General features: G+C 35.2%; 1 protein-coding gene across 12 annotated transcripts in view; it reads right to left on the bottom strand.

Moving 5' to 3' along the window:
- Positions 1-7,337: 7,337 nt before the first annotated feature.
- CPEB2 (cytoplasmic polyadenylation element binding protein 2) overlaps positions 7,338-17,741 on the bottom strand; it is a 64,264-nt gene continuing 53,860 nt past the window's right edge. For all 12 annotated transcript variants that reach the window (XM_067735537.1, XM_067735539.1, XM_067735538.1 and 9 more), the window contains 3 exons: positions 17,540-17,654; positions 15,396-15,577; positions 7,338-11,337 (listed from right to left, as the gene is read on the bottom strand). In XM_067735537.1, coding sequence (XP_067591638.1) covers positions 11,110-11,337; positions 15,396-15,577; positions 17,540-17,654 — 525 coding nt within the window. In that variant the 3' untranslated portion in view covers positions 7,338-11,109. The remainder of the gene's footprint in view (positions 11,338-15,395; positions 15,578-17,539; positions 17,655-17,741) is intronic.

Raw genomic sequence — 17,741 nt, 5'->3', positions numbered from 1 at the left:
GAGCTTGACATTGTCTTGGGAAGCTCAGGGACACCCAAACGAGACAACTGCACTGCACATGAAACAGCAGTGCTTTAATCATTATGTTCATGATAAAGAATCCAGCTATGCTTTAACCATGATGCAAGCCTAATCCCCTCATTAAACCATGTTGTATCTATTTCAAGTTATGAAATGTCATGCTGGAGGGGAAATGACTGCACCATTTTCAGACATCTGTCTTCTCCTGCCCTCTGGCATTGGAGCTTCTGGTTCAGGTCTTGCAGACTCCAGCTTGCTGACAGTGGATTGTGGCATATTTCAGCCTTCATAATCACATGAGCCAATTCCCATAATAAATCTCCTTTTATATCAATATATCTATACATATCCTATTGGTTCTGCCTCTGGAAAACTGACTACTACAGTTGTATTGCTAACAATACCTAATTCAATTGATGGCATTCCTTAGTTGGTGAGTACTCAGTTTAGAGGTAATTGAATGAGCAGATAGGTGTAAGATTCAACTTCACTGTTCAGTAGAAAATACTTTTCAAATTGTACCTGGAAGCATTATAAAATGTTCAAAGATATATTTTCTAAAATCTCAGGTGCTTGATTGCTTCTGATTAAAATTTACTTAAAGTTCAAACCAGACAAACAGTTTTATATATTAATAGAAGTCTAACTTTAAGTTTCAATTATTGTTGAAGTTGTATCCATAGTTGTAAAGAATTATAATCTTTTGAATTGTAATGGAGCTTATTCACAGACACAGTCCCCATAACTTAGTATATTACTATATATTGATAGTAGTACCATATTCTTGCAATTTGGTGTATAATACCCAGGTGTTAACATAATGCAGTTTCTTCTTCATCTTATACTAGAAGATGAAAGGAGGCCTGAAATAACCAAATACGAGGGTAGAGCTAGGGTTAGAGCTCATGACTCTTAACTTCTCACACTAATATTTGCCTCCTTCCTCAAACCTGTTCTGATAATTTTCTGGAACACAGTCATGGACATATATTTATTAAATGGTTGCTTTTCCAACAAATTGCAGTTGTCATTGTGGTGAGCACATCTCATGATTCTGCTGGATCTAGTCACTGTCCTGTATGCTGAGGTTACAGCCATTAACGTCTCCCATGTGAGTTTCACAGTAGCGATGTAGACAAGGCCATGACGCAGGTACTAAGAGAATGCAAAGTAGTGAGGACAAGAAGAGGAGAAATGGTATATCCCAGCTTGAGTGGTTGTGGGGTGGAGAGGAAGCTAATTGAAAGGAGGCTTCCTGGAGGAGTTGGCAATGAAGCTGGGCTTGAAAATCTCCATAATCTGGCACAGTTTGATCTCTGACCTCATTTTCTGTTCTGCTCAGCTTTGCAGTTTGCACCCTAGACAAGCACACAGTAGGCTGCTTTAAGCTCTTTGCTCAGGCTTTTCCCTCTCCCTGAAATCCCCATCTCACCTCTTTTCTCATGGTTAAGTCACACATATTCTTCAAGCCTAATCTCAGTTCTTATATCTTCCAGGAGACATTCTTTAAATTATTAGATTGAGCTGTTTACCTTGCTCTGTGCTTTTGTGGCCCATTGTATATATCTCACCCTTGCTTTAATATGCTATTAAAATTATCCGTCTGTTCCTAGAATCGATCATAAACACCTTGTCTTATTTATCTTCATATTGCCCATTCTATCTATCTATCTATCTATCTATCTATCTATCTATCTATCTATCATCTATCTAATCTTTATATCCACTACTAAATGCTTGAGAAATATTTTTAAGTTGAACTGCAATATAAATTTATGCTGAAACTCTCCTGAAAATACTGCAGACTTGATGAATGTTGCCTGGAGTGGACCTTAGCTCTAATCCAGAAGTGGTTGGAAAGACTTGCTTTATTAATCCCTGACTATAGTGTTCTGCACAGCTGTTGCTTACTGGAAACTGACCGCAATATGTAGGCATAACGGCTTTTGCTGACATAGCTATTGCTTCAAAGTGTTGCACGGTGTCACTGACATTCAAAGTGTTGGGTCCTTTCCTTCCATGACTATGGGAGACACATTCTTTTCAGTTATACTGTTCTCTGTTGGTCTTCTGAAAGACCAGTGAGATGGAAGTGTCCAGGTAGATTGAGGACCACTATAGCATCTGAAGCAGTTAAATGACAAGCAGCTTCAGCAGCTATTCCTTTGTAAAGACAAGCCAAGCAGTAGTCAAGACTATGTGGTATTGATGTGAGGACAGACATATAGGTCAATGGTTGAGAATGAGAATCCAGAAATAACCCCCCACTTACATGATCAATTTATTTTTGACAAAGATGTCAAGGTAATTTATTTGGAAAAAATAGTCTTTTCAACAAATAGTACTGGATTAACCAGATATCTGTATGAAATAAAAAAAAAAACCTTGAACTTTGCTTCATACCATAAATAAATATTAAATTAAATTGACCATATACCTAAATGTAAGCGCTCAAACTATTAAACTCTAGAAGATAGCATAGGGTAAAATCTTTGTGATATTGGGTGAGAGAAAGATTTCTTGAACAACACACCAAAACCAGAAACTTTAAGAGAAAAAAATGATAAAATAGATTTCATCAAGATTAAAAATTGTTGCTCTCTGAAAGACATAGTTAAGAACAGAAGAAGGCAAACCATAGACTGGGAGAAAATTTTTGCTAAACATATATTCAACAAAGGGCTTATATTCAGAATATAGGAAGAACACTCATGACTCAATTATAAGGCAATCCAGGTTTAAAAAAATACTAGACACAAGACTTGAACAGAAAATTCACAAAAGAAGATATCTTAATGGTTAATAAGCACATGAAAAGATGCTCAACATCATTAGTCATCAACAAAATTGCAAACTAAGACAATGAAGAAAAAGATACTACTTCACTTTCACTAGGATGACTACAAAAAAAAGATCAACACAAATATCAAAAGTTGGTATGAGAATGTAGAGCAATTGGAACTTTCATACATTGCTAGTGGAATGCAAAATATGGTATAGCCACTTGGAAAAGAATATGGCAACACCTTACAAAGTTACATATATTTATTATATGACTCAGCATTTCCACTTTTACGTGTTTATCCAAGAGAAACAAAAATATATATTCACATAAAAATGTGTGACCATTCTAGCCAAAAACTGGAAGAAATCCAAATGTCCATCAAGTGATGATAAGCAAACAAATTATGTACCACAGAATACTAATATGCAATAAAAAGAGGATGACATATTAGTACCAGCAACACAGGGATAAATCTCAGAAACATAACTCTAAGTGAAAAAATCAAACACAAAATATTGTGCATTGTGTGATTTCAATTATAAGAGATTCTAGCAAAACTATAGCCAGTGGTTGCTGGAGGCCAGAGGTATGACAGAGGGAGGAGAACAAGTATAATAGAAACAAGGAAGGAACCGTTCTGTATTTTGGTTGTCATGGTGACTATGATTGTATACAATTACCAAAATTCATCAAGCTGTATATTTAAAACTTGTGAATTTTATAAATAGCATTGTGAGAAATAGAAAAAGAACAAAACAATACAAGTTAATGCTTGCTGGGAAAATTAACGTTAAGTTGAGAAATAGCACATGAAAAGGAGAAAACCTAGGCAATGACATAAGAGAATGCAGCAGGATGATCCTGGTTGTTCTCCCTTCCTGGGCTGCTTGCAAACCAAATCTGACAGAAGCATGGTTGTTGCATGATCCTGTGTCTGGAAAAGTTGGGAGAACATGTTTCTGAAAGGCAGTATGTAACGAATCGTTCGTCATCCGGTAGAGATGGTTAAAAATATTAACATGGTCAAGATTAATACTTACCAATTATTTACTTGTTCGGTGCGTGCACTTTACTGTGAGTACGTAACAGGAGATGGCATTTAGCTGAATTACCTTGTACGTAAATACATATTCCTTTAAAGAATGAGGTAAAAAAAAAGACATACAGGAGACCAATTCCTATTTGGTCTTTGGGGATGTGTTGTGTGTGAAATTTCTCAAGTTTACCAAAGCTAAATGAGTTTCTCAATACATTTATTAAATGGCACATACTACTGGTTATATCAAATATTTCACATGATTGACAATAACAATAAAAGGCCTAAAGGAGATATTTTAATCCTTGAAAATGCTGACTGTAGATAATTCTCTGTGGCAGGTAACTTTGAATGGGCCAGATATGCTACTTGATGCTGGTTATAAAATGATGAACAGACATGTTGCCCATAGTCTAGAATAGGAGTTAATGCACAAATATCTGAGTTCTTTTTTTCAACAATTTTCCTGAGAGTTTAAAAATTACTTAGTGTGAATTGATGCTTAATATTTTCTATATGTACTTCACAGTTCACAAGGAGGTTTTTAAAAAATCCTATAGATCTGGGATGCAGTTACCATGGAAACTCACTTTCTGATTGGGTTTTTGCATTTCTTCCTATGGTACTGTCACTCTTGTCCTACTAAAGCAAGCAGTGTTTACTTGCCTATTTAAAAACAAACTTTTTAGTGAGGTATAAAACCTACAGAAAAATGTAAGAGTAATAATCATCAGCGTGATGAATTATTCACAAAACGAACAGCCTGGTTTGGGTGTGTGTGTTAGATACACGCATGGGGTGTGTCTGGAAACAAACCACACACAGTCATTTTAGGAAGTCAACAAGGTCTTAAGTTGAAAAAGAAAGAACAATGGAAGTGTGCTACTTAGCTGGAAGGAGGTAAATAACATGATACTGTAAAAGTGTTAACAATTAAAGGTGTTTGCCTCTCAGGAGTGAGAATTGGGGATGAAAAGGTAGTGGGGCAATATTTCACTCTTTTCATAATTTATGTATTTGACTTTTAAAAACAATGCATCTTATATATTACAATTTGAAAAATAATTTATTATTTACAATAAATTAATCAACATCTATAATCTATCCTCCTCCACTCCAAACAAGGCCTTTGTTATCATTTCAAATATTCATCTCGGTTTTTATTTTGTTTAAATTGAGTTTTATTTTTACCTTAATGATGTTATTTTAAATTATGTCTCTACTATTCAGGACTTATTTATAAATCTTAGCCACATTTTATTTTTTAACTATACGTTAGACCCACAACAGCATCTAGTATCCATGTTATGATTCTGACACCAATTACAATGTCTGTTTTTTCCAACACACCACCAAGCAATTCTTTGACACCATATATATGTCCTACAACTCAACTCAGTTCAGATACTATCTACCTGGTGATAGTGTCAGATCCCACAGGTTAAGTAAGGGCTCAGTTGTACAGGACGGCCCCCCTCCTCCCACTTCAGTCGAAAAGTCCAGGTTGTCACCTGTGCTTCTGACCGACTGACTATAGATTGAAGGTTCCAACAACCCTTCCTTGGGTCTGATTAATTACCAGTTTATTATAAAACAATATAACTTAGGAACAGCCAGATGGAAGAGATGCACAGGGCAAGGTATGCGGAAAGAGCATGGAGCTTCCGGACCCAGCTGTCCCTGAGCCCACCGACCAAGGTGTTCACCACCCTGGAAGCTCTCCAAACCCCTGTCTTTTGGGTTTCTATGGAGGCTTCCATACTTTGGCATAATTGATTAAATCATAGGCCATTGGTGATGGATTCAACCTCCAGACCCTCTCCCCTTCCTGGAGGTGGGCCAGGTCGGAGGTGGGGGGGTGGGTATAGGGGGATTGAAAGTTCCAACCCCTTCTTCCCCATCCTTAGCCACTTTCCAAAAGTTACCTCATTAACAAACTCAGGGTGTGGTTAAAACTAGTTTGTTATGAATATCAAGACCCCCTTAATCACTCTTATCACGTAGGAAATTCCAAGAGTTTTAGTTCTGTGCCAGAAACCAGATGAAGTCCAAATATATATCTTATTATTTTCCATGACATCACACATCTTCCTGTTTCCTGGATATTTTATCATTATTCACTCTTTTTGGTGGAATAGATCTTCAAGTAATTCTCTCAGAAACGATTTGTGCTAAATTTTGAGTTCTTTAAATTCTTTGCTCATGCAAAAATTCAAGTCAAATGCTAACTCCTATGTGAAATTCTTAATCAAGTAAAATCATTTTAAAGAAAGGAAGTCATTTCAGCAGAAAGTCTTTCCCATAATTGATACATGTTTACTATATTTTATAGTATATTACATTGAGTTTGAGTTAACCTGACTTTCCACCTACAAGGCTATGAAATGGCCTGGCAACCAAGGATCCTACATGGTTAGTGCCCAACCCTTAGTCGGTGTTCAAAGTTTATTCTTTTCTTAAATAACAGAAGGATAGGGGAGAACAGGAAGATAAATGATCTTTATGTCAGCAGCAGGTGAAAGAGTCAAGAGAATGGGAAATTCCTGCTAAGTCTTAAAGATAGGCCAGAATGCAGAAGAGGCTCTTTGTTTTCGTTATGGAAGGGGACTTCTTGGGCAAAGAGAAAATAAGATTCCAAATAGAAAAATGGCAGCACATGCCAAGATACAGACGTGTGAAGATGCACGATTTGCTTGGAGTGCATGGGTGACAGTGGCAGGATGTGAGGGGCTGTCAACATCAAGATTAGCCCATTTAAGGAGTTTCTGTGATGTCTTGTAGAATATGAGGAAATAGTAAGTTTTATCCTCTCTGGGATACCTATGTCCTCATAGGTAAAAGAAAAAATTGATTATAATCAGTAATTTTTAACATGTTCTCTAAAAAAGCAATGGAACCTTTCTTTCCCCGGGTCCCATGCTAAACACCAATTTTTATGTGAATCTCCAACTTTGTTCAAGTTAAAGGTAGAGCTGTTCTAGCCATAATTAGGCTGAGGAACCTAGATCCCAGGCTACTTATTCTATACCTTTCCTTCCCTTTCTCCCTCTACAATGTGGCCACTGAAGAACTCACAGACTCTATAGAAAATAAGCATAATAATTTTTTGACAAGTGGTTCCCAACTAGATGGTATCTGAGAAAGCATCATGGAAATTGTGCCCTTCGCAACATGGTAAACAGTTTTTAAATTTTTAAGTACAGCATCAATTTAGATATAGTAACACTAATTATCTGTGATGATTGTTAACACCCAAATTTCTATGGTATGTATGTGGGGCTAAGGGTGAGATGGGGAGGAGAACTGATGCAAAGGGTCTTTGGGGCCCAAATACTGAACTAGATGATCTCCAAGTTTCCCTTGCAATCCTCACACTAAAATACATAGTGGCCTGGGCTTCTTTATATAGCCTTGTCACTCAGCTCTGTAAAAAATATTTTACTGGTGTCCATGGATATTTTGATAGATTTGAACTAAAGAATAAGATTCCACAACTATGCCAATAACTTAATAGTTTATTAGTCAGTCAACAATATTACAAATATTTAAAAATTACTTAATATAAATAGTTGGCAGCAAACTATTCCATTACAGAGTTAAATTACCAGTACAACAGACAGACTGGAGATTTAGACACCTGGAAGATAACAATAAAATAAACTAAAGTATTTTAACAAAAAAATTTAAGCTGAAGGCGTTTATCTAGTGTCCATAAAAGCATGGGTTCTCTTTTTATTTAGAAAAAAATAAAAAACGGCTTTAACATCCCATTAGGAATATAAAATAAAATCAACTGAAAATATTAATTTGCATATCAAAGAACCATTTATAATTACAATCCAAACACTCCATAAACCACTTGTGCGATTCTATACAGAAACTGGGAATTAGAAACTAGTTGCTTTAATATTACAAAGATTTCAGCTCCAAAAATAATTCAACATAAAATAAACTTTAGCAATTAGTGTCATAAAATTATATATTTCCACATAAAAATACAAAATAATATTAATGACAAGAATATGAAAAATTATTCCAAGTATTTTACTACTATTAAAATAAAATAAAACCCAAAAAAACAAAATAGAAATATGCATGAAAAAAGTCTTTCCTTTTGTTAGCAAAACACTATCCAAAATAACTACAATCATTTACATCAGTACAAAGATTTCTGGATTTAAAAAATAGTTGCAATGACAAAAGGGGTATCTTTTCTGACAGTAAAAAATGACACTGTGGATAAAATCTGCAAAATATGCAATGAAAAAAATAAATTTGCATTAAAAAGGTTTACACTGTTATTTTTTTTATACAAACATTAGAAACAGTATTGCACATCACAACACAGAATCGAGGTTAGTCAGCCTTCCAAAATGTGTTATATTCAAGTTTTGTAGCATCTTTGAGGAGAGGCTCTGTGCAGCCAGATGCAACAGGGATAAAATATCAAGTGTTTTCCATACACAAATATATAAATGCTAAATGTTTCCTTCTTAACAAAAAGTGTGGATTTTTAAAGTTTTTTTTTCCTCCACAGTCATACTTTTGGGCAGCAATAAGAACATTTAGGGAACACAAATGAAGAAGCTTTGAAAATACAAAAATACAATCAAAATTAAGAATTTTCTACAAAAATAGTAAAATAAATATGATCTGTAAGTTAAAAAAAATTCCAATACAGTGTTTAACAGTTAGAAAATAAGAATGTAGTAAATAAAAGGAAAAAAAAAAAGAAAAAAAAAGAGGTAGGGGGAAGGTGGGGAAGGAATAAAAGATTAGACTAATAAGCTTTAATTGTAACAGAAATGAAGGGAAAACAAACCATACATTTCTGTCATTTTTACCCATGGCAAAAAGGGTGTTCTATTACATTTCCCTTCATTTCCAATATTTATTTCTGTTTAAGAAGGGAAAGTGATTTTCAACATCTCCAATTATTTTCATCATATAATTTTAGTGTTCATTATTTAATACATGAAAAGGCTCTTCAATTTTAAACATTAAGCAGAAATTATGAAAATAAAGTTTAAAAATCTGCGAAATTAAATATCTAAATAATTAACATTGCAAAACTACTGATTTCTTTTCTAAATTCCAAAAATTGAGGTATAGCAAAGGAGATGTCATCAGTCAAAAAAAGTGTGCCATAAAATAGCTGACTGTTGGAAAAATCTCTCACAGAGATATAAAAATAGTGCATAACAAATGTCAAATGGATCAAGGTTGGCAGGGTTAAGGTTAGAAAAGAATACTCCAAAAATCTGGAGGATCATGGTTAAGTAACAAATAGGGAACATTGACAAATAAATTAGTAAAAAGCTCTTCTGAAAACAGCATCAACTTTAAACATTAAAAACTTGAACCACAACCACAATAAAACAGCAGAGTTAGACATGAACCACATATTTTTACAGTACAAAAAAGCACACCATAGACAACCAGTATTAAGATCAACACTTTGCTCACGTGAAGGATTGTCCCAAGGGGCTGCAATACGGCAACACCCTTGTAATTTTCTCTCTTTAGAGTCAAGAATCTTATTTCAGCATTTTAAAAAAAAACATCTACCATTGCTGGGTGCTTTGCTTAGATTGCAGAGTAACTCTTACATTAAAATATAGGGGCTAGTTGCATTAAAAATGCTCTAAAGAGAAAAAATATCACTAATGATATTCTAATAGTGTTCAGTACCAAAAGAAACTCATTAACTATTGCATGTTTCCATGCCACTTTCTCAAAAAAACTGCAAGCAAAGTCATTACCAAAATTCCTTCATCAAAATTTTTTTTTTAAAAAGCAATTCTTAACCATTAAGAACAACAATTTCCATGCAACAGTGACCCCAGTTTAGACAGAAGACCCCAATATACATAGGTCAAACATGTATGCAAGTTTAAGCCAGATTTCACCATTATCTTTAAGGTAAAATTGAATTTTATGCAACTAGCCATCTGTATATTTCCCCATCTCCATTTTGACTTTACTTAGGTTTACTAAAGTTTTGCATTCTTTGATAAAGTTCCTTTGTTTAAATATGGGCTTCCTGTGGGTCTTACATTTGGTGACCAGTTAGCAGTGTGCTGGCCATCTTTGGTTTATAAAGGATGTCTTAACCATGAACTATCAAAGGGGCTAAAATCAACTTTCTTTAAAATTCTAGTAATTTTCTTTTACTCAGTCTTTTATCTATACTATATCACTGCACATGAATTAGAACCGCACATCACAAAATTGCACAGGGATTACAAATATTACATCCAGTCTGCATAAAATCAAATTCCACTACCGACCAGATCACAAAATGGCTGCACTCTCTAATCTAAAACTAATTTGCATATTGTACACATGTAGGACTTTTTTTTTTAACTTGAAGTCACAATAATGCATGCAAGTTTGCTTTTTTTAAACAAATTTTATAATTTGTTCATGCTACCTAGATTCAAGAGAGCTTTTTCGAACATTTGCAATACCTCACCTCTTGTTAGTTAATAATTCTAGTGCATGCATATGGTGTATACAGTTAAGTAAACATGCATTTTTTTTCACATTCTAAAACTATGGCAGTTTAGGCCATATTGTGCTGCCTGCATTTTATCTGCAATGCAGTGTGTCTCTAACGTTTTCAATCCCGTATTAATAGGTGGCATTTACACATAACACCTATATAGCAGCAAAGCTAATACAGCTTGTGATTAAAAATGTTTAAAAATAGCTAATAAATCAGATTATCTTGAGGTATTATTTCTTGCAAGTCAAAATGGAGAGCAAAAAAATCAACCCTAATTTTTAGTTTATGTATACACTGAAAATAGCAACAATAAAAATAAGCATTTGTAGCAGACATATTCCATCTTCACTATTATTTTGCTACCTTTGGTAAATTACTGGGGCAGATCTTGAAGTTAAAAACCCACGTTTAGAAATAAGTGCACGCTTCACCCACTATATAGCAGCAGACTGTTTGCCCCTACGCAAAACATTCTCATATCTAATTTTAACTTTACATATAAAAATAACTTGGAGAAAATACAAAAAAACATTTTATATTAACATGAAAATATCACAAAAATTAGTAAGCCTGAGATGTAGGGTTTTGGTGAAAAACAAGAGGCTTGTAGTGTTTTGGCTGCTGATAAAGATGCATGTATTGATAGCTGGGGTGAAAGCAGAAGAATGCACTTATTTCTTCTGCATGTCAGTATCTTCAGACACAGTAAGCCACATGCACCCTTTCTTTCCTTGTTAAACAGAGGCAGGTTTGCTATTCTTAGTTCCAGCGGAAGTGGATCTGACGTGGGCGATCAGCACCTTCCTTTACCAATGGCTTATGGAACTCACGTCCTGCACGAGAGTGGATATTTGCCCAACAAAACTCACAGTAATACTGCAGGCAAGTGACATTGGCACAAAAAAAGGGAGCAAATTTTCCACCACAGCGTGCGCCCTGGCATTCATCACACATCTGGTCATCTAGCACATATGGCTTTACCTCCACCTAGAAAAAGAGAGAAAACATATCCCATTAAGTCTGCTTCAAAAGTCACTTTAGCAATACTTTAAAAGGTTCATACAATGTTCTAGAGAAAAGGACCAACAACATTCAATGCTGAGAAAGCAGGCATCTTCCCTGGGTAATAGCTTCACCATACAGTAGGTTAAAAAAAATTAAATCATTTTGTTCTTGCACTAATCATTTTTTATGTTTCATGTTCATAATTGACCATATGATTAAATGAGTTCTTAGTTTGGCAATTTTATTGTATTTTGATATGTTTTCTTCTGAGAACTATAAACTGAATAGTATTTAAATAACTCTCTTTTCCAAAGACAAAAAATAATTAAAAAAAACTATAGAATCCTAATTGATTAGCAAAACATTCCACCCTCACCTTTCTTGAAGTAACATCTTTAAAACACCTGTGTGTTAATATTTTCAGAGGTGGGGGTGACTGTGAGTGAAAAACAGAAGGGTATGGAAGACAAATAGTATTTACACCTTTGTTTTCTCATTCCAGTGCCACTTGTGAGATGGCATAACCCAGCAGCCACTGATCATGACAATGCGTCTCTACTACAGGTGAGAGCGATACCCTGCTTGTAAATAACTGGTACAGACAAACCAGAACTGTGGATAACCTTATTAAGGGTATGTCTAGACTTCTGTGTATTTATAAGATATGAAGTCAAAGTCCCACTGTGAAAGCCTGACTCAGTAGAAGACCTCAGACTTAGGTCAGCTCTGAATACTAAACTTTTTAACCTCAGTTTCTGTATCTGTGAGATGAGAAAGGCAATAGAACCTGCTTTATAGAGCTGTAAGGATTAGATTATGCAAGTAAAAGCACTGAAGATAGTATGGCACATGGCAAATACTCTGTATATTAACATTAGCTACTATTAGCTGCAACAGCCTTGTTTTCTGGCTTGTAATAACTTTATGAATGAAAGGTTACTACTTTTGTCTGACTGAATAGTGCCAGGCAGCCTAAGATCTCTGCCTTTCCTCAGGAGAGAAGAGAAAATTGAGTGTTTAAAGGGCTTGGTTTGCCCAAGGTAAAGAATAATAACCCAACAATTTCTATTTTGAATGTATTCTACTGAAATACTTGCATGTGTGCAAAAAATGAATATATAAGGGTATTTTTCTTCAGCATTATTTTGAACAAAAACAATAACAGCAAACTACAAACAACCTAGTTGACTGATGAAAAGAACTGTAAAACAAACATTTGATAGAAGGGTAATGAAATTATGTTTTTGTTTGCATTTGTATTTCATGGTTAGGGTTAGGATAAACATATTTTATATATATTGGACATTTTATTGTCCTAAATTGTATCTTTTGCATATTTTTAAATTCTAGATATTATTTTATGAAGCTAATCTACTTAACTCAAAATCAAAACTTCAAAGATGAAAAACTGGATTTCAAATTTATGATTTTAGAATACAGTCAAAACCTATTTGCGATTAATAATAATCTCTAACAGCTCTTGAATGTGTGAAAGGGAGTTTCATTGATTCTTCACTATTCTTATTTTCCATTATTTTCCCTTTTTCCCTTCAGAGGAGCTATCTATGATACACAATCACCTGGAGTCATAACTAATAAAATGATTAATAATTAATTAGCCAACTTGAAGTATATCACAATTCACTTCAGTAACTACCAGAAGTCACAGTGAATTATACTACTCATGGAATAACATATAAAATTTAAAACGATTTACACATTTGTGGTGATTGTTCTTCATGGCTATCAGGGAGATGAAAGTAAACTTCAAAGTGTTCATGAGCCTAAAAGGTGAGTTGAATAAACAATTTTAATTCCCTCCAAATAAGTATCCTGTGTATCTTTGGATTATCAGCTATAAATTTAAATTTAATCTGTTTTTATGGTTTAATAACTATATTCTTATTAGAGAGATGAAAGGTATAAAGATTAAGGGTTTGATTTTTTTGTATAAGCAAAACTAATGACTTGTAAAATATTTAAGGCTCAAATTCTTTCAAATAAAGTTCAAAACATACCTTAGTAGCACATATCTTAAAAAAGTAAACTTTTCTCTCAGGTAGTTTAATGACTTTTTAAGAAGGCAAGTGTTTCTCAATTCACTTGCTTTGTATCAGGGTTTCTCTTTAAGAATCAATATTTTGCCCCAAATAATTGGTCCTCCACTATCATTTTGGAAACAAAGAGGTATGAAGCATGACACTGCAATAATTTTTTCCCTTTGCTTCTGCATATTAAACAACTACAATTATATAATATGTAAATAACTTCCTCTGTGACCCTATCACCTCTCTGCAAAAGTAGGGGGTTAGACTAGATCAGTGGTCTAAAGCAGAGGCCCCCAAACCCCGGTCCGTGGCCCAGTACCAGTCCGTGGCCTGTTAGGAACCAGGCTGCACAGCAGGAGGTGAGCGGCGGGCAAGCAAGCAAGCAAGGGAGCAAGAGCAAGCGAAGCTTCACCTGCTGCTCCCCAGCTCGCATTACCACCTGAACCATCCCCTCCATCGCTCACATTGCTGCCTAAAGTATCCCCCCCACCCCCACTACGCCCGTCCGTGGAAAAACTGTCTTCCACGAAACCGGTTCCTGGTGTCAAAAAGGTTGGGGACCGCTGGTGCATGGCTGGACATCAGAATCACCCTGGGGGCTTTACAAACTACTGCTGCCCATGCTGCATCCCAGACCAATTACAGCAGAATCTCTGGGGATAGGACCCAGATGTCAAGGTTTTCCTAAGTTCCCAGGTAACTTTAATGTGCAGTGGAGGTTGGAAACTACTGAATGAGAGGAACTCTAAGGTTCAAATCAGTTAAACAAAATTTCATAGCATGTCTGAGTAAAAGCAGAGCCCTTTTTCTTAGATACTTAATTTTTTTCTTTCTTTATTGGGGGGGCAACATTTTTAGTAACAATGCAAACAAAAATGCCACTTTGCAAATGTGAACTGAACTTATGCTGTACGTCTTTTCTAAATGGTATGATTTGATAATTAAATTTTGGGGACTACTTCTAGAGTCTATGGTCTACGGGTATTAGTTAACCAGCTCCCCTGCCCCCAAAACAGTACAGCCTCAGAGAAGAAGCTTCAAGAAACTGTTACACTGGTAAAATAAGTACTCACTCAAGTTATATCTACGGTAATGGGTATAAAAAAGTTAATTTACCTCATATTTTTAGTATATCTCATCTGTACTACAAATGTAAACGTGATTATTCAGGAACTATTCACAGATTTTAGCATGAGATAGATTTGTATAGAAACAATTGAGTTTTGTTCACTCCTTTCTCTTATTTTAGATGGTAATCAGTATTAGAAATTATTCAATAGGGTAGCTTTCACAGTTATCATCCATAACACTTCCTAAAAGTTCTTATTGTGATGACCTAAGCAATGCTACTAAAGAGTAAATGTTTTAAAGTTTAGGACAATCATCTTATATATTTACTTTATTTACATATTTATTTTTGCATATATTTAGGAAAATATACAAAATGTGTTTTTATTTTAGATTTTATAAATCAAAAATAAGTAACACTTAAGTAACACTTAGTGCCAAGCTCTGTTCTAAGTGCTTCTACATATGTGAATTCACTTACTCCTCAAAATAACTGTGAAAGAGATACTATTACTGTTTCCATTCTATAAGTGAGGAATAAGAGGCATAAAGAGGGTTCATTTGCCCAGGGTTACAGAACAAATGGTGGAAATGGGATCCCAAGTAGTCTGACTCCAGAGTACAAGTTTTTAAAACAAGCTCTGCCTCTATAGTTAAAAGGATATTAAGACCTTATTGGCTGATAAAAATTTTTGAACTGCCTTTAAAATTATATTTATATTTTGTGTATTATACCTAAAATTTAAAGTATGCTCAAGAATTTTACATTTCAGGGATATTTTGATATAATACTCTTTAAGAGCTAAAGGAATATAGAAAAATAAACACTCGGTTTTTGAATTACATTATTAACTCTGTAGGGTAGTAAGCTTTGGATCAGCACCTCACGATAGGACTTAAATGATTTCCCAATATGCAACTTACACGTTTATCAATATCACCGTGCTGAAGCTGAACAAACCGAGCACTAATGGCAGCAATATAGCTCTGCTGATTGGAGAAAGCAACTCGACCAGCACCTTTTGGATATTTTAGCTCAGGATCTGTATCAATTCCTGCATAACAAACGCCACCATACAGCCGGTCCATGATCATAGCGAGCTCCACTTGAAAAGGAAAAGTAGTTCACATCAAATGGGAGAGAACACAGTAAATCAACAATTTTTAAGTACTTTTTTTTAAAGTGAAAGTCTATAGGATAATGCTCTTTTCTAAATCTAATCCTTTCTCTTGTGTACTAGAGCTCACCTGCTCTCACCACAGAAGAACTGGACAACTCAACTGTCTACTGGACAAGTCATATTGATATTTAACAGACACTGCATCACTCAGTATGTTCTAAATGGCACTCCTGATCTTCCACCATCCAATTAAACCTACTCGAGTGAGTTTTTGCTGACTCAGTGAGCAATGGAAAAGATGAAGTTGTCAACTCAAGACCCCTGGCTTCATCCTTTCTATTTTCTTTTTTCCCCACTGTGTATGCAATCCTATGAACTTGATTTCCAAGACATATCTAGAATCCAATCTCTTTGCCTCCATCACTAACATCCTGTTTCAAGGTATCATTCTTTTTCATCTAGATCATGGCAATAGACTTATCTCCTTGTTTCTGCCTCCTGCCCCAAGTTTATTTTCAAAACAGCAGCAAGAGTGATTCTCTTAAAAATATAGCAGATACCAATGGCTTAACTGAAATTTCTCCTTAGGAACTCTGAATGGTGGCACAAACTAGCTTTCAAAACCAATACCACAACCTTCTTCCAACCTGCTCTTTCTCCAGTGTTCTTTTTCTTCTCAGTTAGCGGTACCAGTGTCTACCTAGTAGCTTAAGACTGAAAACTGAGATTCAGCCTTTGCATTTATCTTATAAATATCTGTGACACCTGTTCACTTGGCTCTTCCACCACCACCACTACCACTAACCCAAGCCACCACTATTTGTCTCCTGGACTGCAAAAACAGGCTCCTAAATTGGTCTACGTATAACTACTCTCAACTTGACTCCCCTCTCCACAAGTCATTAACTAAACTGGTCTTTTAAAAATGAAAATATGATCATGTCTCTCTTTTACTTAAAAACTCTTCATTGGTTTCCAGTTGCTCTGAGGATAAATAACAAGTTAGCTATTAGACTTGTATGATCTGACTCCTATTTACTTTTTCAATGTCTTCTTGTATCTCTCACCTCATTCCTTATATCCTAGGCCGTGACTCTGGACTTCCCTCAGTCTCTCCGAGGCACTCTGCTTCCCTCCACTGAAGATCTTTGAATATGCTGTTCCCTTTGTCTGAAACACTCTTCACAACCTCCTACCACCTAACCCTGCTCCTTCTGTTCAATCTTTATATGACAGCTCAAATACAAGTATCTTTAAAATATCAGATTACAGCACATTTCCTTGCTGTATGCTCTTCTGTTCCCCTTAGTCTTTCTTTGTAGTAGCTATGTCTGTAAGTATTTACATGTGTGAATAGTTCTTTAACATGCACCTCCCATACTGGAAGAGGATGCTTTCAGTGATGGAAGGCGCTAACACACTTCACAAGGGTACACCGTATCATAAAACTTGCTTGTATGGCGGGCATTTACATCTATAATTATGTTCCTATATGACCTCTTCTGGTAGATCTCTGGTTCCTGATTACTGATGAACATAAGTTTATCATTCACTTATCTAAAGTGTCTTTAAAAAAAATCCCGTATTTCTTCTTCAGATATCAGAATCAAACTCCATAAAAAGACCCCAAATTCTCATTATCTTAGAGAGTTACACTTAAGAAAGTCATAAATGCAGTATTTGAGTGGATTCTTCTTACAGAGTCTGTTTGGAGTTAGCTATCAATATTGATAGATGAGTGTCCAATTCTCCAGTTCCTTAATGGTCTTAAGAACAATTCTCAGAATTTGTCTCAAAATTCTGTAGCAAGCAACTATTGGAGAAGGAGAATCTGCCCTTCACCCACCCAGCGGTGACATGTACACAATAGTACCAAATGTGTACCGAATCAATTCATATTTAAATGATTGTTTTAAAAAAAACAAAATTTGTTAACATTCTACTTACCAGCCCTTAATGGCCTAGGAACACCTCCAACAAAAATTGTTTTTCGAGGATCCAAAGGCTGAGAACCATCCATCACAAAATCACTATCACTTAAATTCCAAGGACGGATCTGAACCTATGAAGAAAATGACATTACTGTATTAGGTCTCACTCCTTTAATAGCTGATGAGCTTTGTGCCACTGTACTGTTCAAAATTTTGGA

This window comes from Pseudorca crassidens, chromosome 4 (assembly GCF_039906515.1).
Source record: "Pseudorca crassidens isolate mPseCra1 chromosome 4, mPseCra1.hap1, whole genome shotgun sequence".
NCBI lineage: Eukaryota > Metazoa > Chordata > Mammalia > Artiodactyla > Delphinidae > Pseudorca > Pseudorca crassidens.
Note: the sequence above shows the minus strand (reverse complement) of the source record. Positions and strands in the feature narration are given on the sequence as shown.